The sequence below is a fragment of the Ornithorhynchus anatinus genome, chromosome 3, assembly GCF_004115215.2.
Source record: "Ornithorhynchus anatinus isolate Pmale09 chromosome 3, mOrnAna1.pri.v4, whole genome shotgun sequence".
In the NCBI taxonomy this organism is placed as follows: domain Eukaryota; kingdom Metazoa; phylum Chordata; class Mammalia; order Monotremata; family Ornithorhynchidae; genus Ornithorhynchus; species Ornithorhynchus anatinus.
This window is the reverse complement of record NC_041730.1, coordinates 42,096,387-42,120,388: the sequence shown is the minus strand read 5'-3', so window position 1 is coordinate 42,120,388 and position 24,002 is coordinate 42,096,387. Positions and strand designations below refer to the sequence as shown.

At 41.3% G+C, this 24,002-nt stretch overlaps 1 protein-coding gene across 3 annotated transcripts in view; it reads left to right on the top strand.

Annotated features, from left to right (window-relative positions):
• The window catches only part of HIPK3 (homeodomain interacting protein kinase 3), a 123,315-nt gene extending 99,523 nt beyond the window's left edge, over positions 1-23,792 (top strand). For 2 of the 3 annotated variants that reach the window (XM_029061785.2, XM_029061784.2), the window contains exons 4-17: positions 3,703-3,822; positions 4,068-4,154; positions 4,704-4,888; positions 5,348-5,507; positions 5,894-6,017; positions 8,697-8,792; positions 11,497-11,618; positions 12,231-12,355; positions 12,471-12,632; positions 13,476-13,772; positions 14,413-14,553; positions 16,359-16,594; positions 17,918-18,045; positions 19,802-23,792. In XM_029061785.2, coding sequence (XP_028917618.1) covers positions 3,703-3,822; positions 4,068-4,154; positions 4,704-4,888; positions 5,348-5,507; positions 5,894-6,017; positions 8,697-8,792; positions 11,497-11,618; positions 12,231-12,355; positions 12,471-12,632; positions 13,476-13,772; positions 14,413-14,553; positions 16,359-16,594; positions 17,918-18,045; positions 19,802-20,281 — 2,463 coding nt within the window. In that variant the 3' untranslated portion in view covers positions 20,282-23,792. The remainder of the gene's footprint in view (positions 1-3,702; positions 3,823-4,067; positions 4,155-4,703; positions 4,889-5,347; positions 5,508-5,893; positions 6,018-8,696; positions 8,793-11,496; positions 11,619-12,230; positions 12,356-12,470; positions 12,633-13,475; positions 13,773-14,412; positions 14,554-16,358; positions 16,595-17,917; positions 18,046-19,801) is intronic. The other variant, XM_039911467.1, reaches the window with a different exon arrangement.
• The last annotated feature ends 210 nt before the right edge of the window (positions 23,793-24,002 follow it).

The following is a 24,002-nucleotide window of genomic DNA, read 5'->3' as shown; positions in this document are numbered from 1 at the left end:
TTTGATCTGAACCACTAAAGCACATTATATTCACCCACACCAGCTCCAGAGCACTTATGTTCATTTCCGTTGCCCCATCTTCATTTTTTTGAAAGTGTGTCTCCCCATCTAGACTGTAAACTTCTTGTGGGCAGGGATCCTGTCTACCAACTCTGTTGTATTATCCTCTCTCAAGTGCCTACTACAGTGCTCTGCACACAGTAAGCACTCAATAAATACCACCCGTTGATTAATTGATAAAAATGGTATTCAGAAATCCACTGATATGGTCTAGAGCCTAGAGTCCTACGTTATGGAACCTCCACTTTCTAACTTTTAATTATCTTCATACCAAACCCCTTTCCTGCTAAAGACCTCTTCTTTTAAGAAGGTTTGCGGTGGGGAAAGGTTAGAGAATATCTGCTATGCATAATTTTCAATGATAATTCTTGTGTCCTGCCTAAGTCAACCTTAGAGTATTTTACAGAAAGCTCTTAAATCCAGAATCAAGCAAATTTTAAATCAATCGATCAGATTTATTTTGTGCCTGCTTTGTGCAGCGTACTGTTCTAAGTGCTTGGGAGAGGACAATATATCAGACACATTCCCTGCCCACAGTGAGTTTACAGTCTAGAGGGGGAGACGGACATTGACATAAATTATGGTAATGTACAAAAGTGTGGTGGGGCTGAGGGAGGGGTAAATAAAGGGTGCAAATCCAAGTATAAGTGTTAAAGATTTAAAAATGATCAACTACTAAATAATACAATAATAATAATAATATAATTATGGCATTTGTTAAGCGCTTACTGTGTGCCAAGCACTGTTCTAAGCGCTGGGGTAAATGCAAAGTAATCATGTTGGACACAGGCCCTGTCCCACATGGGGCTTACAGCCTTAATCTCCGTTATACAGATAAAGTAACTGAGACACAGAGAAGTTGTGACTTGCCCAAGGTCACACAGCAGACAAGTGGCAGAGCCGGGATTAGAACCCATGGCCGCCTCACTCCCAGGCTTGTGCTCTATCCACTGTACCATACTGAAATAAAGGTAACTGCCTGACCCCCTCCCCCTCCCCCTCCCCCGAAAAAACAACCAAACACCAAACATATGGCTTGGAAGAAGGGAGGCTGTAAAACATTAAGAGTTGTTGACCCCCAATTTTTCCCAATTAAATAAATTAGCATTTTTTAGCATACTTTCCAAATTCTTCTCCCTTTTTCTATTTCCAGGTGCAAGTAGTCAATATGATTTATTAATAAAAGTAAGCTAAAAAGTGAAGTGTGGATTGTGGAAGAATAAAGAAACAGACGTAAATACAGTGAGGAAAGATTAGTTTCACAGAAAGTCACTAATGGAAACTTATTTCAACACCTAAATGTGATAGGCTTCAGACCATCACAGTTTGACACAGGCTGTGTCAGACAGACTCACTGTTTCTATTTACAAGTTTTGGTTACAAATAAATGATATGAAGAAAATGATCCATTTATGCAATCCAGGTTGCCCCAGTGATTCTTAAAATGAGGATCTGTGCAGTGCAAATAAAGATCATCATTAGCATTGTCAGTGTGAATCAGGTGTGAGAGAGAATTGCTCAGAACAGGCAGAGGATCAATATTTCATTATCCATGGGCTGCCTCTTCTTATTCCCACTTGGGATTTATTTAACAGTCTTAAACCATTTGGGTACTACCTAAAGTGATGTGCTCTTTAGCTTTCCGCCTTCCATCCTCCCATGCCCCCACTATAAAAATATCAAACTACTTAGTAATTCTCATTTTACAGCTTTTGCATGTAAACTGAGATTGATTATATAACTAGAAAAACATTCAAAACTCATCCAACCTGCTTATCTCATGACTACCCCAGTGCTTTGTATAGCGTTTGGCTCATAGTAAGTGTTTAATGCCACAATTATTAGTATTAGCTTTTGTCTTGCTTTTCCTGCTATCAGAAAATTTTTAGTGAAAGCCAAATATGCCTTCCTAGTGACTAAAGGTAGAACAGCTTCCAGTCAAATGTGAGAGATGCAATATTTTGGTCTTTCCCTTTTTTTTTTTTTTTTTTACTATCGCCGTAATGCCAATCTGGGGCAGAATTTGGAGGGGACAGGTCTTCTAGGGGACTGGAGATATGGAAAGGTGTAGAGGGGACATATAGGTAATCTGATGGGTGCTGAAAAGTCTCCTGGTTGACTGGTTCTAGATGCACAAAATACGCTAAAAACTCCCAGCGAATTTTTTTGTTCAATGGGGAGAAAAGTCTCCATTGGACCCCAGAACTTAGTTGGGTAGACAAGTGAGGCTCAGTGGGCATGAAAAGAGGCCTTTAATCCAGAGCTGTGGTCTACCAGTGGCGAAAGACCTTTGAAGTAATACAAATAATTATGGTATTTGTTAAGCACTTATTAAGTGTCAAATACTGTTCCAAGAGCTGAGAATTACCAAGCTAATTCTCTGTCCCACGTGGGGTTCGTAGTCTAAGTAGAAGGGAGAACAGGAATTTCACTGTCAGTGGTGTCATCTTTGAACATGGAGGATATCTTTTTAAGGGTAATCACCTAATATACTACAGTGGAGGAGTTGAGTAATCTACATGGAACTTCCATCTTGGCAGGTTTACTTCTAATCGTCTCCCAGTGGTGGGTGGCCTAGCGTCACCCACCCACCCAGACCAAAAAGTTGTCGGGACAAAGCTAATGGCCAATTTTTCTTCTTCTTCAAATGCTGTCAAGTCACTTTCAATCCATAGTGACTCCTTGGACACACCCTCTTCAGAATGTCCCACCTTCTGCCATAAGGTCGTTCTGAAACGTGAATCCCTAGAGTTTTCTTGGTAAAAATACAGAAGTAGTTTACCATTGCCTTCTTCCAGTAGCCAATTCTAGATTATGGTTATTGTCTTCCTTTACCCCTAAGACTTAGCTTTCACATCATTACACAGTGCTTGTTTTTTTACTTTGAAAAAGATTTGGGGAAGAAAAGATGCTTGGTAAGGGAGGAATATTTATTACCCTTATTTTTAAAAAGCCATGTGGGCAGTTAGATGCCAATTCTTAATACTGTTCTTCAGTGGGATTAATTCTTAATCCATCTATACATTAACTTATTTTTACATTAGAGAATATGTAGGCAAATGAGTTTTCATAAAAGTAAGATGAATATTCTAAAGGACAAACTAAATGCATTTACTTTAGTCTTTTTTTTAATGTTTGTGCCATCTCCTAGTTATGCAGTTTTGAGAAAGTTTGAACATATATGTTTTTGAATTAGTTCTAAGATCAAATACTATACTTTAAAAGTGGTAGTCACGATGCCCTTCTCTAATCTAATCATGCATTATGAGGAAGAACTCTGTATGCATTAGTAGTTGCTAATTTTTATGTTGGCAAATCACTGTGGTTTTAAGAAGCCAGTCATACATTATAGTTTAGACAGGATGCCTATCAAATTTTAAAGCAGCAGAGCTTTGCAAAACGAACTTGAAATCAACACCCAGATCTTTTCATATATAAATATAGTTAAAAAAAATCATTTTCACATCTAAACTTGGAACACATTTTCATCCTCCTGAATTGAACAGCACAAAAGTTGTTTATACAGAAAAGACTCACACTCTGAAGAATTTTACCTGTGATCAGTCTTCAATTTGCCATCTTAAATAATTGTTCAAAATGGGGCCTTCTCAATAACATTGCTGATGTAAATTTACTTTTCAGATTCGTTACATTTCACAGACTCAAGGTTTACCTGGAGAGCAGTTGTTAAATGTGGGGACAAAATCTACAAGATTCTTTTGCAGAGAAACAGATACTCCACATTCTGGTTGGAGATTAAAGGTAACCGTCATCTTCTAACAGTTTCAGAATCAGAATAACTCTCTTGAAACATAATTTAATTTTACACAAGACCTTTGTTTTTTTAACCTTGCTGTTCTGTACATTATCAAGGGCTAAGTGCTCCAAATTTTGCCCACTGTAGAATATTAGGATTTGGTGTGAAAAGATCTTTCAGGGTAATTCAGTTGGAGAGATTTTGAAACGGAAGTTAATACCGCACACTGTACTTTGCATTTATTTAACAGACACTGGAAGAACATGAGGCAGAGACAGGAATGAAGTCTAAAGAAGCCAGAAAGTACATTTTCAGCAGTTTGGATGATATAGTGCATGTAAGTATCGTAGTCACTGTATCAGAATGGTATTTATTTCTACTGTAATGATGAACTCTAGCACTAAAGATTAAAACATTTATCTTACTTATTTTAGTGCAATGTAAACCACTCAGTGGTTTCAGCTAGATGCCCAGACCCTAACTCATCCCAAATCAATGGGTTGTTCTCTCTTGAACTGCATAACATAACTTAAGCTGTTTTACTAGACTGCATATTTTGTTTTTCAGTTGAGGTGATGTTCTTTTTTTTAATTATTATTATTTCAAGACTAGCTATCTCCACTGGGAGATTTTGTTAAATCTTCTGTTACACCTCCCTTTTAGTTCACAATAAATTTGGAATTGTCTCTTTAATTATTATGATATGCAAATGATTTCTCAGTAAGTGGTCCTGTAGAGGCAAAATACCTGTAGGGCCTTATTCTGCCTTGAATATGCCAGGTGTTCTCCATACTTTGAAGTCTACAGTTTTCCAAGTTAGCATGGTGGGTTTTCATTTATTTTGGCTTTTTTTTTGATGCCATATGTTGAACTTTTGATTTTCTAGGTGAACATGGTGATGGATTTGGAAGGAAGTGATCTGTTGGCAGAGAAAGCTGATAGAAGAGAATTTGTTAGCCTTTTGAAGAAAATGTTGATGATTGATGCTGAATTAAGGATCACTCCAGCTGAGACATTAAACCATGCTTTTGTTAACATGAAGCACCTATTAGATTTCCCTCATAGCAGCCAGTATGTAATATTAAAGTTTACATTTGGATATATAGTTTTGAAAATGAAATAAGTATAAATAGACATGCATTTTAATTTCACAGAACCTGAGATAATCATCCGTAGGTATGAATGCCAGAATTAAAAAAATTAGTAGAAGTGAGAAAGAAAAAGAAACACGCATGCAATCCTAACTTTTTCAAAATATTTTGCACATAATTGTTTTAGAAATTCAGAAGTGTCTTTGCCATTGAACACCAACAAAAAGTTTTAAGAATCTTTGTTAGGTTTGTTAGATTTCCTGTCTCAGGAAGTTGTAAAAATGGATCCCTCATTGTTTCCTTGTGGGTATAATCTCCACAATTCAATTGATCTTTTTTTGCTTTTGAGAGCCATTTTGTATTTTCCCACTGTATTAGTCATTTTAAAATTCTAAGCCTCCGAATGGTGGTTAATGATGCACTCCTCTTTCTCTTGCAGTGTAAAATCTTGTTTTCATATCATGGATGTTTGCAAATCTCACTCAAATTCACATGACATAAATAATCGCAATAAAACCTCACTCTTGAGACCAGTTGCCTCAGGCAGTGCTGCTAATCTGACTGCTAATTTCTCCAAAATTGGTACATTAAGAAGTCAGGTAAGAACTTCTATTGTTTTTACAAATGTGAAATCATATGTTTGTCCCTCTGCTCATTTTGAAATATCCAGAAAGTTTAGGCCAGGAGGGATCACTTCTTTTTTTATAATTATTGATTCCTTTTAGCAAAAAAGGAGGTTTGTTTTTTGGGGGATTTTTTGTTCACTTAGAACTCCAATCATTAAGAGGATGTTGCTATTGAGCCCTCTGCTGGACATTTTATTCTCTTTATTTCAATTTTTGAGGAAATGAAGATGAATTTCCTTTCTTTTGTGTATGTGTGTGTGAGAGAGAGAGAGAGAAAGGGACAGAGAGAGAAAGGGAGGGAGAGAGAGATTCCCAGAAAGTGGACTCTCAATATGGTCTTCTCAAACTAAATGTTTCAGGCATTGTCTGCATCTGCCCACTCCGTCATGCACCACGGAATACCCCTGCAGGCAGGAACTGCTCAGTTTGGATGCAATGATGCTTTCCAACAGACTCTCATCATCTGCCCCCCAGCTATTCAAGGTATTGTTCCCTTTGAGTTTCTCTTTCTAACGGCACCTTCTTTCACTCCTGTCCCCCCTTTCATTTCTGCTGTCGGAGCTGGGCTAGAATAATTCAAGTCTCCTTCATTGGAATTTAAACTTTTGCCCATTCTCCAAGTCTTTCCATTAGTTTCTAGAGTTATAAGTAACTCTATAAGGTAACTTGTATGCTGTGGCATTAAGGAATTATGAGGAAAAAATCCAAGGCAAGAATTTTTAAGCATAATGTTTTCCCACTGCAGGCTTATGAAGATAAGAAAACGGGTGGTTACCCCTTGCAGAGTCTAAGGTCCTTGTGGGCAGGGAACCCATCTACCAACTCTTTTGTATTGTGCTTTCCCAAGCACTTAGTAACAGTGCTGTGCCCACAGTAAGCACTCAATAAACCCCACTGATTGATTTATCTTTGTCAATCTTCCCAACTTTGGGCTGTGAGGCTGAACTGGAGGGTCACCAAGCATAGGTGTTTCAGGAGCAAAATCTCAACCTCTTTTTGAAGCAAAATCGGGTAAAAGATGCCCTCGCTCTGATTTTTCTTCAGTTAAATTGCCACATTTAGAAGGCAGCAATTATAAATTATTTAACTTTTTCAATTGGATAACAGAATCCTAATGCAACATTTTACTTTTAAATCAGTTTCTCTTACTTCTGTCCTTATTCATTTTGATTAGGGAAGAATCTCACTTAATTTTTAATATGGGCACATGGTGACAGGCTGAGTTTCATTATTTTCTGTCTTTCATGTGTTGCGAATAGTAGATCTGTTGGTGCAGTAAGAGAAAGCTGTGAGATGTCTTTTTTTCTCAAGTGCAAATTAGTTAAATTTTCAAGTTATGTGGTTCTTAGTTGTCCTAACTGAGTGCCCATCATAAAGTTTTATGTGGCAAGGCTGCAAGAAAAAAAATCTCATCTTATTAGTTCTCTATTTCTTTCTGTGGACGACAGAAGACATCCAAGTTGTGGGATGTCCAGACAAATCCTGATTTTTGGAGAAAGAACACTGGAAAGCACTTGGAAGTACTTTAAGCAAAATAATATATTGCAGCAGCGGCAATAGTTGTAGTAATAATAATAATAATAATGATGATGATAGTCGTAATAATAGTGGTTGTTGTAATAGCACTTATTAGGTAGCCACTAGTTGCAACATATTTTATTAAGGTCCAGAGTAGCAAAAAATAACCAAGTGAGACATTCACTGCTCACAAGGATCTTTAGAACTGAAAATAAATAGTTGCATAGTAATTAAATATTTCATAATTAAAAACAACCAATCGTATTTTTTTAATGGCATGTGTTAAGCGCTTACCACGTGCCAGAGTAGATACAAATTTATCAGGTTGGACACAGTCCGTGTCTCACATGGGGCTTACAGTCTTAACCCCCATTTTGCAGGTGAGGTAACTGAGCTCCAGAGAAGTTAAGTGACTTGCCCAAGGTCACATAGAAGACCAGTTGTGGAGCCACGATTAGAACCCAGGTTCTTCTGACTCCCAGGACCGTGGTCTATCCACTAGGGCCTCCTGCTTCTCCAATAAATTACTGCTTTACAATAATAATTGTAAAACTTTGTTTTATAAGTGTCCAAGCAAAGAATAGCTTTCTGAAGCTATTCTGGAAGAGTATGTTTTCCCAAGATTGAGAGATCAGGCTGCCAGAATATTTTCTGAGTGCTTACTTCCGGGGAGGGGCTACATAAATTCCAGCAGTCCCAACCCAAGAGCCACCTCTCTGTAACCAGGGGTTACAGTTCCTGAAAATGTTGGTATGGATTCATAGCTCAAAAAATGGTGGTAGACTTAGGTGTCACAGAATGGCGTAAACAGATCACAAAAGACAAAAGAGAAAAAAATAATTTTATGAAACGTTCATCTCATTGAGAAGTAGAGATAAGCAGCAGAAGGACAAGGTTTTTAAATCCCTATACTATTTATGCTTAATGCAGGAGTACTACTTTTAGAAATTAAATTTTTTTCTTTAGTCAGTCAGAGACTGTCTGCTTAATGTATTTGCATGGAATATAGATGGGGAAGAGTTCATTTCTTATTAGGTAATAGCTTGGTCAGTAGAACATTTCCAGTCGAACAATGATTTGTGATATCTAATATCTTTTTAGTAATTTTGCCCTAAGCTATTGCCCTATAATTTGAAATTTTCTTTTATTCCACATCTGTGGAGCTTCAGTACAGACTGGTTTAAATAGAAGACCAGGCTTTTGCAGAACTCTACCTGCAGACTGAATGTCTCCCTTAGAGGGTAAAGTGATGGAGAATTCAGGAGACCAGTTGTAACCGCCTGTGGGTAACAGTAAGATAAATCACTCATTGCCGAGCCCACTTTGGTAAAAAAGGATCTTATTTTTGCTTGAAATTCTTAGGAGATGTTTGAGCTTTGCCATCTGGTTATGTAGTAATGAACACAAATCCAATTACTCCAAAAAGTACCATTTTTTTCCCATTACCCTTCAAAGAGTTGAGTTCTTTTACCTTCTAGGTATTATTGGTAACCAGACCATTGGGGGAAGGGGGCTTGGTAGCATGAGTTGGGTCACCAGTTATGGAAAGGAGCTCAAGGCTGGATGAGCTAATTTTTGGTGGGTTGGAGGATTCGTGCTGCCCTTTCATCCTCGTCAAAGTGAATTCTGCTTTTTTCTCTGAAGAGATTATCCATTGCTGCAGTGTTCCTACACATCCTGGGGGTGTTTATATTCCTTTTCTTGGAGAATTTCCTGACCAAGAGCTGCTTTTTGGAAGGGGTAAGGAGATGAGTACCAATATGTAGAATTGTGTTGAAATAACTCAAATTCACACCAAGCTTTAAGATACTTGTAAGGAAATTTTTAGACTCAAATGGAAAGAAAATAACACTCTGTTATCAGAAGCTTCAAACAAACAAACAAACAAACAAAAAAAACCAGTTTCACTATGTCTTATGTTGGCATAGTATGACTTTGAGAGAGGATTTTTGCAATTGAAATATCATGTTTATGACCCAAATCTGAACGGGGCAAATGTAACACTTGGGCCAAACCCACTTTCTTGGGGACTTTGCATATATGGGGAAAGTTTGTGTTGCCCCCCTCACCCACTTGCACAAACCATGGCTTTCCCCTGGAGCCAATCCCTAGCACCCCTGATGCCATTACAACCCCCTGATGGGCTGACTGTGACTTAGACTTTTTCCAGTCTGTATCCTATCAAGTAGAAACCAGTCCTGGTTGATCAGGGACTTCTAATTTCTTCATAACTGGCCCATATCCACCAAGATGACCTCCAGACTAGTCAAGAATGGTCTCTGATATAGACAGTTCCTTACTAATTATGAGGGGGTCTCTGTTCAGAGATGGTCTCTGACGGTTGTGGAGACAGTATGTGGGTCTTTTTCTGTTTTGGGGGGAGGGGTTGACTTTTTTATGGTATTTGTTAAGCGCTTACTATGTACCAGGCACTGTATTAACTAGTGGGGTGGATACAAGCCAATCAGGAGAAACACAGTCCAGGAATGCAGAAAATACCGTTGATTGATTGAGTCAGTCAAATCACTTCCAAGTCACACAAGAAGCTCTCGAGTAGGATGACCCATGCCAGATAAACCCTCTCTGAGCAACTTCAAGCAAATGGCTTTCAGGCAGTCCCCCGAAATGATGGAAAGAACCATTTGCAAATTCCCTTTTTATTGGGTGGAAAATAAGTGTGTTTTTACAGATCCCACTATGAGAGCATTTGGGTATTTTTGTTTTTCAAAGAGCATTCACTTTGCCCCGTGCAGACTTGGCCTTGTTATAAAAAGCTACCCCCATTCAGTCCCCCTCAAAACAAAATGAATCACATTCATTTACACTCTGGAACCTATTTGGATAATTTATACATGTAAGTGATAAAACTCCACAAGAAAGGAAAGCACTATTATTCGTAATTACAGCATTTCAGATTGGCCAGAAAGCACAAAATGAAATATATTTACATACCAAATTAGATTTGGACTGCACCTCTAGCCTGTCTACAAAATACTCAGCAAGGGCCTGAAAGGCCGGGGACACTGAATTGACTCAGTGTCTATGCCATGGCTTAGGAGGGGCCACCTAAATAATCTTTGCCCAAGCTCCCCAACTGAAAAATGCAGCTATTAAAACTTGCCGATCACCTGAAGACGTTGAGGCTGAAAGTTTGCAATTGCTTTCATATGTTTGGGTGAATGATGCCATTAGAAGTCCAAAGAATATTAACAATAATTGGTTTTATTGGTAGATATTAGGACTCTGACCCATTTCTTTGATGTTTCTAGTGTGTAGTTGCATGCTCAGTCTTTCTAAAGAAATACTGAAAAATACTTTCACATTGCAGTTTGGTGTGTATGTGCCTAGTCTGATGATGTCTCAAATGTATGTTAAAAAAAAAAAATCTTACATTAGTTTTTATGGCTGCTGAAGTTATTTCTCAGGGTTTTAGGGCTAAGGATATAAGTCAATACTTTTCTAGCTTCTAACCTTTCAAAGTTTCCTTTTTCTTGCTTAGTAAGTAGATTAGTGCAGATGGTGTGTAAGTAAAGTGAACTACGGGAGAGGGGAGACGATATCATTTCTCACCTTCTCGCTAGAGGTTAAATAAGTCACGCTTTTGTTTGGAAAGATGACAGGTGGGGGGAGGGGAGAAGTGTATAAAATCGTGAAGGTTTATGGGGAAGAGCAAACATGATCTGTTGTTCGCCAAACCTCGTAACAACGAAACTGAACTAACCAAGACCTGGAAGTTTTATCTTCCAAACAAATAAATGGAGAAACCTTCTCAGATAGTGGGGGTAAACTCACCACAAAAGCTAAGAAGGCAGAAAACAATAGATTCAAGAAGAATTGGATATATTTGTTTTTGAGAAGTCCACCTTAGAGGAGAAGAGGAGAAGTTAAGGATTTTAGACAAAAAAAGTTGGAAAAGTTAAAAGGCTCAAGAAGGGTTTAGAGAGATTCATGGATGATAAGTCCATGTTGAATCATTAAAGTGAGGAATATTGAAAGGCACCCCCATCTTCACTGGTAGGGACATCCCCAGGGGAACAACCATCACATTGTTCCTCCAGATGTCTTTAGGAGTCAGAGCCAGAACTCTGGCTTGGTGCAGGGGGATTGTTGGCATGATCCTCTAAGGCATTTGTCCTGTGAACTCACCTAGAACCCATTCATACATTGTCTCCAGGATATTACAAAGCATTTCTGCTGCTTTTAGGAGAGAAGGCTTTTTGCATAAAACCTTGAAAAATGTTTTCTCGCCTATGTCCTATGAAAGTAGACAAAATGTTTTGGTGTAGGGATGTTGGGGATTCCGACTTCAGAACTGGGCAGGACACTTGAGACCTCAAAGAATAGGTAGAAAGAAAGGAGTTGGCTAGTTGTTCGTCCACATTGTTTATTCCCCGGGTGACCCTGAGTTTCTGTGTGAAAGCTGTTGATTGTTTTCTTCTTTCAGGTATTCCTGCGAACCATGGCAAACCGACCAGTTACTCAGTAAGGGTGGACAATGCAGTCCCCCTGGTGACCCAGGCCCCCGCCATTCAGCCTCTTCAGATTCGGCCCGGAGTTCTCTCTCAGGTGTGTCCTCGAGCATTCAAGGGCTTCTGATACCTTCAGATGATGCGGCCTTCTGGGTTTAAGAGTAATAATTGTGGTATTGGTTAAGCGCTTATTACGTCTCAAGCACTATACTAAGTGCTGAGATAGATACAAAATAATCCAGATGGACCCAATCCCTGTCACGTAGGGCGGTCACAGTAGGCCAGACAACAGGTAACGAACCTTCGTTTTACAAAGGAGGAAACTGAAGAGCAGAAAAGTTAAGTGATTTGCCCAAAGTCACAGAGCAAGGAGGTAGCAGAGCCAGAATTAGACCCCTGGTCCTCTGACTCCCAGGCCCGAGATGTTTCTCTAGCTTTGATTTGTAAAAATAATGCGTTACTTTGATCTGCAAAGTAGTCCTCAAGTATGTATTGCATCCCTAAAGGATGAGCAGCTTCGTCCTAGGGAGCCATACAATTTATGCATTTTAAAGTTTCAGGATATTATTTAAAAGTATTCCCTGTTCGTTCATTCAATTGTATTTATTGAGCACTTACTGTTTGCAAAGCACTGAACTAAGCACTTGACTTTGTGACATCTGTTTTTAGAATTCCTCAGCAGAAGGGTAATTTTTGTTTCCTTCTCCAGACGTGGTCTAACCGAACCCAGCAGATCCTCATTCCTGCTTGGCAGCAAGTTACAGCCCTGGCTCCTTCTACGACCACGCTAACTTCCGAGACTGTGGCTGGCCCACAGAGGCTCGGAGACTGGGGGTAGGTCCTGGGGAAGGTTTTAGGGCTAATGATAAGGTTCGGGGTTCCTGTCCATTCTTTTTTTCCCCCAATGCGCCGCTTTTGTGTTCCTGAAAGTATTCGTTCCTCTCTCTAGGAAAGTGATTTCACACAGCAATCATTACAACTCCGTGTTGCCTCAGCCGCTCTTAACCAATCAGATAACGCTTTCGGCCCCTCAGCCAATCAGTGTGGGCATTGCACATGTTGTCTGGCCTCAGCCCGCTGCTGCGAAGAAACACAAAATGTGCCAGAACAGGTCAGTATTAGTACCTCTTCCCCTCTGTAGAAGGTGAGAATTCATCTTCAAAGTAAATATTGCATGCACACGAGGGTCACTTCTTTTTAATTCAAAATGACCTCTTTGATAGCCTTGCTTAAAAACAAACACTAAGCCAGCTCCCTTCTTAATTTCTCAGAGGTATTTTGGTAAAACTAATGGAATGGGAGCCAGGAAGAGAGGAAATAAATGCTTTCACTTGGTAAGATTGCCTTTATTGCCCTTTTGACCTATGATATCATATCTTTAGCCATATAAATACCTCTAAGCTTAAGGGCCCTGTCTGACGACGGGGCGGCAGTGATGGGAGAGAGGATCCATGTCAGCAGCAGCAGGACAGGGGAGCTTGGGAGAGGAGAGAGAGTAGGACCATTAAAAAAAGATCTGGCTATGGTGAGCTCCATCCCCTGGCCTCATCTCGCCCTTTGGCCACATTTCTGGGCAACAGCCTCCAACCGGCTCGCTGCCTGGTCCTCTTCGTTCCACTTCTGGGGATGATGTGCCAGAATGCTTGGCTAGAAACTCTTGAAGCATGCAGAGGAGTTCTGATAGCCAGTCAGTATTCTTACTGAATTAATATAGGATATGTGTGCACAGATGGTCTTTTGGGTTGGATATGGACCTAGCCTATGTAGTCTTAATTAGTGGTTATTACATCTTATTTGTATTAAAATTTGTGACCTGAATGTCAGAGCTGTATGTCCTCTTGATTCCTGGCAAATCAGAGCTCGCGAAAAGTGTTTCATTTTACGAAGTCTCAAGTTTAAGTCCGTTCCACCGAAGCGTGTGTACAAAATGAGTAACCGAAACATTTCTTTGCAGGAGTAATTCACTGCAAAATACCAATATCCCAAATTCAGCATTTATTTCTCCAAAGATAATCAATATGAAAGCTGTTGAGAGAATCAGTTGCCTAGAAACACAGGACAATCATAACTCAGAAGGAGGAGAAAGGAGTTGTTGTAAAACACCAGTCAGGCAAAATCCTGATTCGTCTGTTTCAAACAAGCAACGGCAGACTATTCTCATCGCGGATTCCCCAAGTCCTGCAGTGAGCGTGATCACGATTAGCAGTGATACTGATGAGGAAGATACAGCACAAAGACATTCGCTCAGAGAGTAAGTTTACTGACGGGCCTTATTCTCTTTATTCCTATTCTTTTCGTCTGTCTCCCCCGATTAGACTGTAAACCCGTCAGTGGGCAGGGATTGTCTCTATCTCTTGCCGAATTGTACATTCCAAGCGCTTAGTACAGTGCTCTGCACATAGTAAGCGCACAATAAATACTATTATTGAATTCCGACCATTAATTATAGCACCCTCTAGTGGGATGCGATAACCCCTTTCTTCTTTCCATAGCTTGTTCGCGATCACACCGTTTGCTTTAGATGGGAAAGTCGATTTAGTGCCTTCCCTGGAAGGCCCCAAAACGAACATCTTTACCTCCTAATCTTGCCTCACTTATGGCTGATCCCAGATCAGCCCGCTGTAGCGTTCCTTTCCTTCCCGATGAAGATGATGCAGTCTCAATCCCTAAATGAGAGGCTCGGCTACTGGCCGAGGAGAGAAATGCTCAACAAGCTGAATACGGCGATTTCTTTCCGGGGAAGTCCGTTAACGCGTTTCAGGCGGGCCGACGTAAACATCCCTGTCCCCGCCACCCCCGGCCCCCTTTACGGTTGGAGGTGGGATGGTGAATCAGAGGGGATCCTGGACATTTGGTGCATTTTCTGAGTTGCCTTTTCTCTTTTGTCTCAGATGTAAAGGCAGCCTAGACTGCGAGGCCTGCCAGAGCACCTTGAATATCAACCGCGCCTGCTCGCTGAGTAGCCCCGACAGCACTTTGAGCACCAGCTCCTCCGGGCAGACCAGCCCATCACCCTGCAAGAGGCCCAACAGGTACTAGAACTTCCCCTAGCGCGGCGTTGCGTGAACACTCAAGAAAGCCACGTGGAAACACCACCCTGGTTCTGTAAATGAGTCAACCAGTCAAATCGTTCATTCATTCAAACATATTTATTGAGCACTTACTGTGTGCAGAGCACTGTGCTAAGCTCTTGGGAAAATACAGTATAAAAGAGTAGATAAATTCCCTGCCCAGAAAGAGCTAATAGTCTAGAGGGGGGACAGGCATCGATATAACTAAATAAGTTAATAAATTATGGCTGTAGACACAAATAAATAACGTGTATATATAATTTAGGGATATAAGCAGGAAATGGAAATGGAGAGAGGTCTATAACGAACGAGTTCCTCCCATTTGTGGAATTCCCCTTGAAATATGAGTTTTCCTTCGCTGCCACCAGTTAGCACGGATCATCCTATATCCTCAGTATGTCCGTAGACCCACTGGGATAGGCAGTTCTTCTTTAAAAAAAATTACACTTAGTCATTGAGCACTCTCCTAAGACGGGAAAGAGCTTCAAATGGGACACTGAAGTTCTGTTAAATAAGCATCATCAGATCTTTGCAAGTTTAGAATAACCAGATGACTTCCAACATCCTTCGTTTCATGTGCTGAAAATACCTTTAATAAAAACATTATTTAAAAATGTGACTATTCTCCCTCCCTAACTTTTTAAAATGGACCTGATAAATTTGTATTTTGGCGTTGCCAGCGTTTTTTGTAATGCGGAAGAAAACTGAAATTCATGGGAAGGCAGCATGGCCCGATGTAAAGAGCATGTGTCTGGGAGTCTGAGGATTTGGGCTCTAATCCCAGCTTCGCCACTCACCTGCTGGGTGACCTTGGGCAAGTCACCTAGTTTCTCTGTGCTTCACTTAAAAAATGGGGATTCAATACCTGATCTCCCCCTCAACTGGACCGTGAGCGCAGTTGGAGGAGGAACTGTGTCTGACCTTTTTATCTTGTATCTACCTCCATGTTTGGTCCAGAGTAAACAATTAACAAATACCAGAAGTATTATTCTGTTTCCAAAACTGGAATACCTTTTTCCCTTCCATAAGAATGGAGCTCTGCATGGTCAGCCTAGATGGACAGCCCCATTACTTTTAGTTTTAGGATTAAATTTAGGATTGTAGCCTTTCGGCTTTTAATGGAAAATGGACCCAGATAATAGCTTCCGCCTCTGCCCTCTGTTGAAATTTTTTCAAAATGTTGTTCATGGTTTCCAAACACAGGGGTCCATTCAGGGAGAGCTGTGTATGTCCAGAAAAGGAGAGACTCGATCAGAGAGTGGGTAGAAGAACCGGTGACGACTATACTCTGAAGCTAAAAGGAGCGGTTATTTGGTGGGAAAGAAGCAGTGTGCCAAGTGGCTAGAGCATGGGGCTGGGAGTCAGAGGACCTGGGTTCTAATCCCAGCTCCACCGCTTGTCTGCTCTGTGACCTTGGGCAAGTCACTTAACTTTTCTGTGCCTCCGTTACCTCATCTGTAAAATGGGGATTAAGCCTGTGAGCCCTCCCTGGGTCAGGGACCGTGTCCAACCTGATAAGCTTGTGTCCATCCTAGCGCATAGTACAGCGCTTGGCACATGGTGCTTAACAAATACCATTAAAAAAGAGAAAGAAATCTAAGGAAAACTGGGAAACAGCCCTGACCGTGGCTAATAGGAAGAGATAGTCGGCCGAGCAAAATCCAGGCGTGGGTCAGGGAATCCAGCCAAGACTGAGTCTTACACTTTAACCCATTTTCTGTGAAAGAAAGAGCAATTTTACTTCTTAATAATGCCTGTGGTTGTAGTATGTCAGATGATGAGCAGGAGAGCGGCTGTGATACCGTGGACGGGTCCCCAACGTCAGATTCTTCGGGCCACGACAGCCCCTTTGCGGAGAGCAGGTTTGCAGAAGACGGCCATCCAAATGGAGACTCCCTAGCCTCTGCTGACCAAGAAGCCAAGCCAGCCGTCTGCACCGTGGTGGTGCCACCAATGAGAATAGAGAATAGATTAAATGCAGACGAACAGATGGCAAATACGGGTAAATTTATTTTTTTCAGTCTTCCCATCGTTATGCAGGGTGGGACTGATAATGATCAACCTAGTTTTTCTTCATACTCCCCACCTCTTAAGTGAACTTCTTACTGCTCATGAATTAAAATGCAGATTGTGTGACATGGTCTCAAACATGGTCTGAGGGAAGGTAAATGAGAAGTCCAGTGATGCATCAGAAATCACCACAGGACGCAGCGTGGACTAGTGGAAAGAGCATGGGCCTGGGAGTCAGAGGACCTGGGTTCTAAACCTGACTCTGCCACTGGTCTGCTCTGTGACCCTGTGGAAGGCACTTAACTTCTCTGTGCCTCAGCTTCCTTGTCTGTAAAATTGGTATCGAATCCTACTCTCTCCTGCTTAGTCCGTGAGCCCCACTTGGGACGGGGATTGCGTCCAACCCCATTATCTTGTATCTTCCCCAGGGCTTAGTACAGTGCTTGTCACGTAGTAAGTATGGCCTAGTGGCAAGAGCACGGGTTTTGGAGTCAGAGGACATGGGTTCTAATCCTGGCCCCACCACTTGTCTGCTGTGTGATGTCGGGCAAGTCACTTAACTTCTCTGTGCCTCAGTTACCTCATCTGTAAAATGGGGATTAAGACTGTGAGCCCTGTGTGGGACAGGGACTGTGTCCAACCTGATAACCTTGTATCTATCACAGTGCTCAAACACTGCTTATAGTAAGCGCTTAACATAGCATAATTATTTTTACGCACTTAACAAATACCTTTATTATTGTTATTATTTTGTGGTCCCAGGTGCTAGCTAGTAGAATCAGAGATCGAGCTTCGAGTATTGTAGCATGTCGGTGTGGCTCGTTCCTCTTTTTCTTCTCCCATTAGCTATGAGGAGTAAGGTTTGTCTCCCTAACCCTGCCCACAGAGTTCTTTCATTTGACTTTTCTGGGTCCAGTCTTCCTGGCAGGGAAGAATTTGATCCCTAGAGCTTCCCACAGCTGTAGGTCAGACCATAATTAGCAGAGGGGCTCCCCATCAGGGCCTGCAGTTTGTGGAGGATAGACCCCTGTAGAGGCATGGTCTCATCCTTGGATGGAGGGGTCCCTAGCAGCCCCGACAATGCCGCCGAGTCCCACCCGCCCAAATGGCCGTGTCCCAGACACCTGCACCTGAGAACCACCTGGCCTCTTTGCCAGGTGACACCTGGAAAATTTCATTGCGCAGAAGCAGGCCTTTCCTTTAAACTCAAGTCTCTCCGGAGCACCCATCCTCTGCACATTACTAAAGGAGAGCCTTAGCTCTCCATTTTCTCTGACAAGGGGAAAAAACTCATCCAAAATGTCTGCATTTCCAGATCCTGCTTGCCAGCCGTTGATAAAAGGTCGATCTGCCCCTGGAAGATTAAACCAGCCTTCAGCTGTGGGTAACCGTCAGCAAAAATTGACATCAGCATTCCAGCAGCAACATTTGAACTTCAGTCAGGTACATTTTTTTCCTGAACTATCTTGCCATCAACAGGATTTTGACACAGCATCCGTCTCCCCGCTGAACTCTGGGCTGAAAATGCGCGGACTAATTTTTTGTCTCTTCCTTCTCCCAGTGTACTGATCAGTGAAGGCAGTTAAGGGTAGACAACCTTAAGACCAAATCTCTCTGATGAAGCTGCACCTAATTCTCTCACAACACGGAGGGTGTGTTGTTAGAAACTCACGAGGTGGTGCTTACCGTATCTGGCACCATACACACTGGCCGGTTCTTCTCCCTGCACTGTGCCCAGACGGGCTGGCATCATCGGACTGGTGTTCCGTAACCCCCTAATTGATCTGGTTGAAATAGATGGGGAAAGCGTGCACTTGAAAGGACTGAACATATTAACTGTCTAGACAAGGAGTGGGCAGTGATATGGAGCAGAAGCCACCTACTGAATTCTGAGACACACGTGTAAAATTCTCTCGGCTGGGAGGGAGGTGGGACTGGTCGTGCAGCTCCAGACACAGTTACCGACCCCTTCACGTTCTGCAGCCCTGACAGTAGTGACGGGGACAACTGAGGCCTGTGGTATCGCTGACGGCTTCCTGGCTTGCTCAGGAAGGTAGGAGGAGCTGCAGGAGGGGGTCGGCTACCTCATCCAGCCCTTGGCCCCCATTCTGCTCTGCCCTGGCCTGCACCCTCTCAGACGTGATTTTTTTGGGGTGTGATTTTTGATTTTGCCAAAAGAGCCTGGGAGTCAGAAGGACCTGGATCCTAATCCTGGCTCCACCACTTGTTGGCTGCGTGACCTTGGGCAAGTTACTTCATTTCTCAGAGCCTCAGTTCCCACATCTTTAAAATGGGAATTAAGACTGTGAGCCCCATGCCTGTCTCCCCTCTCCTCCCTTCTAGACCGTGAGCCCGTTGTGGGCGGGGATTGTCTCTTATTTGTTGCTGAATTGTACTTTCCAAGCATTTAGTGCAGTGCTCTGCACTCACTAAGCGCTCAATAAATGCGATTGAATGAATGAATGACAGGGACTGTATCCAACCTGATTAGCTTGCATCTCCCCTAGTTTAGAATAGTGCTTGACAGGTAGTTAGCACTTAACAGATACCATCATTATTATTACTCAGTTGAATCAGTTGCTTTGTTCATTCATTCAATCGTATTTACTTAGCATTTACTGTGTGCAGAGCACTGTAGTAAGCTCCTGGGAGAGTACAATATAACAATAAAAGGTCACATTCCCTGCCCAGAACGAGCTTACGGCCTAGAGCTGTAAGCTCTTTGTTGATCCTGGGTCGCTAATGGTGGTAAACTGGTGGGTGCCGGTCATGCTTTTCATCTTCAAATGATGCAACTTCCTTTATTCTTCCTTTACATCTACACCCGGTGCTCCTGTAACCCAAGGATCGCACTCTGGTTGCCCCCCACGATGGGAAAAAGCCTCATCGTTGCGTTCACCGCGTCTGATGCCTTGGGCAGGGGCCCAGCCGTTTCTTCGATGCCGCGTCACATTGGTTCCAGACCATTCCTTAACTCCGCCGCGGCGTTCTAGCCAAAGTGCATAATGGAATTCACGCTTACTGGCAGAACCGAGAATAGTTGTTAACCTTGTAGGGAATATCAGGTTACCCGGTTTAAAGTGGGGGGCGGCGATTGGGTCGGGGGTAGGGAGGGGGCATCCATCACGAGGAGAAGTTTGGCGGATTCTGCGACGAGTCACTTTGTTTTATTTCTCGTCTGATTTTTCTGGCCGGCCAGGTCCAGCACTTTGGATCCGGACCTCAGGAGTGGAACGGAAACTACGGCCATCGAAGACAGCCAGCGTACATCGCGGCTACTGTTGCTGCCAACCACCCCTTCCCCCTCTCCCACGGAAGCCCGAATCACCCCACGGTGCACGCCCACTTGGCCGGAAGCGCACCCCTTGGAGGACAGCCTGCTCTCCTTCCCTACCCGCCGTCCGCCCCCCTCAGCACCACCGCCCCCGTGGCCCACCTCCTGGCCTCCCCGTGTACCTCGAGACCTCTGTTACAGCATCCGGCTTACAGCATCTCTCATCCGGGTGGCCTAGTTCACCAAGTCCCGGTGGGCATCAATCCCCGCCTGTTAGCTTCCCCCACCATCCACCGGACTCCGTACAAACCCATCTTCCCGCCCCATCCCTACATCACCGCATCCCCCGCTTACACAGGATTCCCATTGAGCCCAACCAAACTCAGCCAGTATCCATATATGTGAGAACTCAAATAACGGTCTGTCGAGGAAGCTCAATGATTACAAACCTTTGATTTAAAATACAAAAAAAACAGACAAAACAAACATGGTATTTAATAAATATTAGCCATGGCACAACAAGAAGAATATTTTTTGAATCACGTAGACTTGGGTGCAATTTAAACAACTTTGAGCTTTAAAAAAAAAACCAACTCACTTTTAATGTGTTTTGCACATTTGGTATAACTTGTCTTTGGTCATGTTATCTTCTTATATAGTAACTCTAGACAGGTGACTTATGGGAGCAGAAGCCCAATTTTGCTCCATCTATTTTTTATAAAATTGCCTTCTAACTAGTGCAAGACACGTCTACATTTGGGAAGCCATTCAGTGTACAGATTTAGAGCAACAGATGCACATATGTCAGAAGTACGGTGTACAAGTAAATGTTTGTATTATCTGTGTCTTGGTGTTTCAATGTTGAGTCACTTATCTACAGAAGTTGAGCTATCGTTCTTTACATTTGCATGTGTCTTTTGCATGGGCAAGACGTTGCCTAGACATTGCTCTTTAATGTCGTCGTCCTAATAATCTCAGCTGCATTGTAAACCGTTCCCACACATAGTGCCTTAAATATTTGAGGTTGTTAATGTTATTCCTTATATATAAATGTTGAGGACTGCAGCACTTACAATTCAGATCTGCTGATTTTTCTTTTCTTTTTTGATAGCGTAACGTTCACCTTGGGTTTCGTGTGGTCTGATTTTTGGTATGGGGTGTTTTTTTCCTTAGGAGGAGATGGCAGCACTTGGGCTACGGCTGAATTCTGCTGTCTGAATTTTCAGAATGATCTAGCTTCAAAAAAGCAAGCAGTTAGTAGTGCTTAAGGAAAGGTGATTCCACACTGAGTAGTGGAAGACTAAATCCTCACCACACAGCATTTTATCCTGTTAAATGGAACTGCAATCCTGCCTAAGTAGTTTATTCTGAAAGTGCTTGCTGTCTAATTGGATTTAATAAAACGTGTAGAGGGCGGTAGGCATGACTCTGACTAGGTAATGAAAGAAAATGCAAAATGCTCATTGATTCATGACGTGGTTTCATCTTCGCTTGGGCAAACCCATGCAGTATTTAATAAATAGTAGCAGAATATTTACTATTGAAGCTTGAAAAGATGTGAGTTCTTTGTGTGCAATTTTTCATTTATGCATGTGTTAATGTTAAATTTTAGCCTTTTTACATTATGGTATTTGTTTTTAGCCTATTGGTGGTGTTTGCTTATTTAATACATTCCGTCAGGGACATAAATGACATGCTTTTTGCCTTTTTTTTTTCTTCTTCCCTAGGAAGTACGTCTTGGTTTTTTGTTTTGTTTTGTTTTGATTTGTTCTGTTTAAATGAAGTTGCTTTTGCAGCACCAAAGACTTAATCATCCATTTCCTATAAAAGGTAGCTACTTTTTGCATAGACCTCAAGTATATTGTAGACTAGAGATGGGATTTAAGGAAAGGTATTAAACTGAGGCTGTGTTTTAGCTTATGGGCAAGTAATAAATTGTATCATTTATCTTGAATGTATCATAGATAAGCTGCTATATAATGATTGCCACTTCAGATAGCTGTGAAATTAGGTGATTAACTAGTTTTTCTTAGCCTTCTAATTTCTGTATAAGTCTAATTACATGAAATAGAAGTGGGGGTTTTTGATTTTTACTTTGCTTTCATGTTTGGAGTGTCATTGTAACTACTGTATTGTAAATGATGGAAGATAATTGCATATGTTATTTTGGGGGTGTGTTATTTGCATCAGTATTTTATCTCCATTAACTTTTGAGCTCATCACTGCATAAGTGGATGTATCAATGTAACTTAATTTTTTATGTTTTCATATTGACATTGTATAGACACTTGAGAAGCTGTATCTTGCAGGCTTGACTTAACTTTTTATTTTAAAGAGCAAAATCTGGAATATATAGCATTTACTGGAAAAACAGTGCAAAACATTTGAGTTTCAACTTCCCAAATGTTTTGAGTTACAGGATTTCTTTTTCTGATGAATGGATTTCATACCACTAGTTCAGCTCTACCAGGATTGTCAATAAGCTAATAACAAATACATTTTCTTTGCTCCATTAACAGAAGCAGTGTTTTATTTAATGACCGAATGTAATAAATGTGCCTGAATTTGATTGTTTAAAAGACAAACCCAAAATAGCAGTATTAGGTCAAAAAGCCAATACCAGCAGTACATTTTTTTTTAGTCACACTGAAAATGAAGGAATCCAGTTTCCCCCACACACAGTTCCAAGGTTTTTGGTAAAAAGCTCTATGCATTTTATACAATCACTACTACATCGGAAAAGGAAGAATAGCCTGAGGTGAATTTGAAATCTATTTACCAATTTATAGAATCATCTGTTTATGGAAGTCAAGAAGACACTTAAGTAAAATGATTTTGCCCCGACACACTCTTCATAGTTGTTGATGATGTCATCCAGTGGAATCCTGGTTTCTGCCAACTCCTTGATCCTGGGAATCAGATTTGTTTTTGCCGCTCAAAATCCATGGCCAGCAGTGGATATGCTGGGGACACCAAGAGTGAAGGATTGATCGATGTCATAGTTTTCACTTTGTTTGGGGCCTTGTGATTTTCATTGCCCTGGTGTGTTTTCTTCGATTTGATCTCAAGTTACGTGGCTGCGATAGCTGCGATAGTCTTTTTAAGTGGACAAGGGCCCCGGCATTTGATTCTTAAGAAAACCGGCTGCTCTTTATAGGTTGTGCTCTTGGATTTTGTTTTTGCATTTTGAGGAAGCGTATATCGAAATCCTCCCATGAATCAAATTCACCAAATGAATGAAAAATCTCTGGAAAGAAAAATCACCCTTTTTCGAACCATTTATAAACTCCCTTTTGGTTCTAATGCTTTTTTTAAATAAAACACTGCATGACTACAGATTTGCATACCTATTTTTAATTTGCAAATTATTTTTATAAAAATTCTTAATATTCAGTTTTTAATCTTTCATTCAGGGTGTTTTATTAATCAATTATGCTACTGTATTAACAAAACCTTTTTATTTTAATGTTTAAATCTCTGTATTTACCGCTAATTTTAACTTGATTGGTGTTAAAGTAAAAGTTAAATCACACTGCAAGGTGTAGGAAGATTTGTTTTAGATCCCAATGATATAAACTTGATTACTAAGTTTGAACTGTTACTGTTTAACAATTTGTAGACTTGTGGCTTTTTATTTTTGCTTTTGTTTCTATGCTACACTAGTTTGCCATGTAGCAATTGCACTGTGCAATATTACAATAAGGACTGGGAAAAATTTTATGGATGTAATGTCTCTTAAAGTTTGCTATAGTATTTCTCTCTAGTTCTCAGTGATTTAAATGTGACCAAGCCTTCTGTACTTTGTCACAAAAAGCGGGTTTTCCAGGTGACTATTTTGGTGAGTGTCAAAATAAGAATTTATGGTGTATTACTGTCGAGATTCACTTTGAATTAAAATATATATTGCAGCAAACAAGTCGTTGGTGACTGTTTCCGTTATTGTAGATCTTGTATCCCTGAATCTTTGGAGTGAATTCCCATTTTTTGTTAGCGGTAGCATCGGGCCGTTTGCGATTTGGTAATAGTTGCATGCCAGATGTTTGAAAGTGATTGGGTCAAGGGTGTAGTCCAAGTAGGTGCTTTAGTGCCTCTGGGCATGGGCAGAAAGTTTCTGGGATGTACTTAA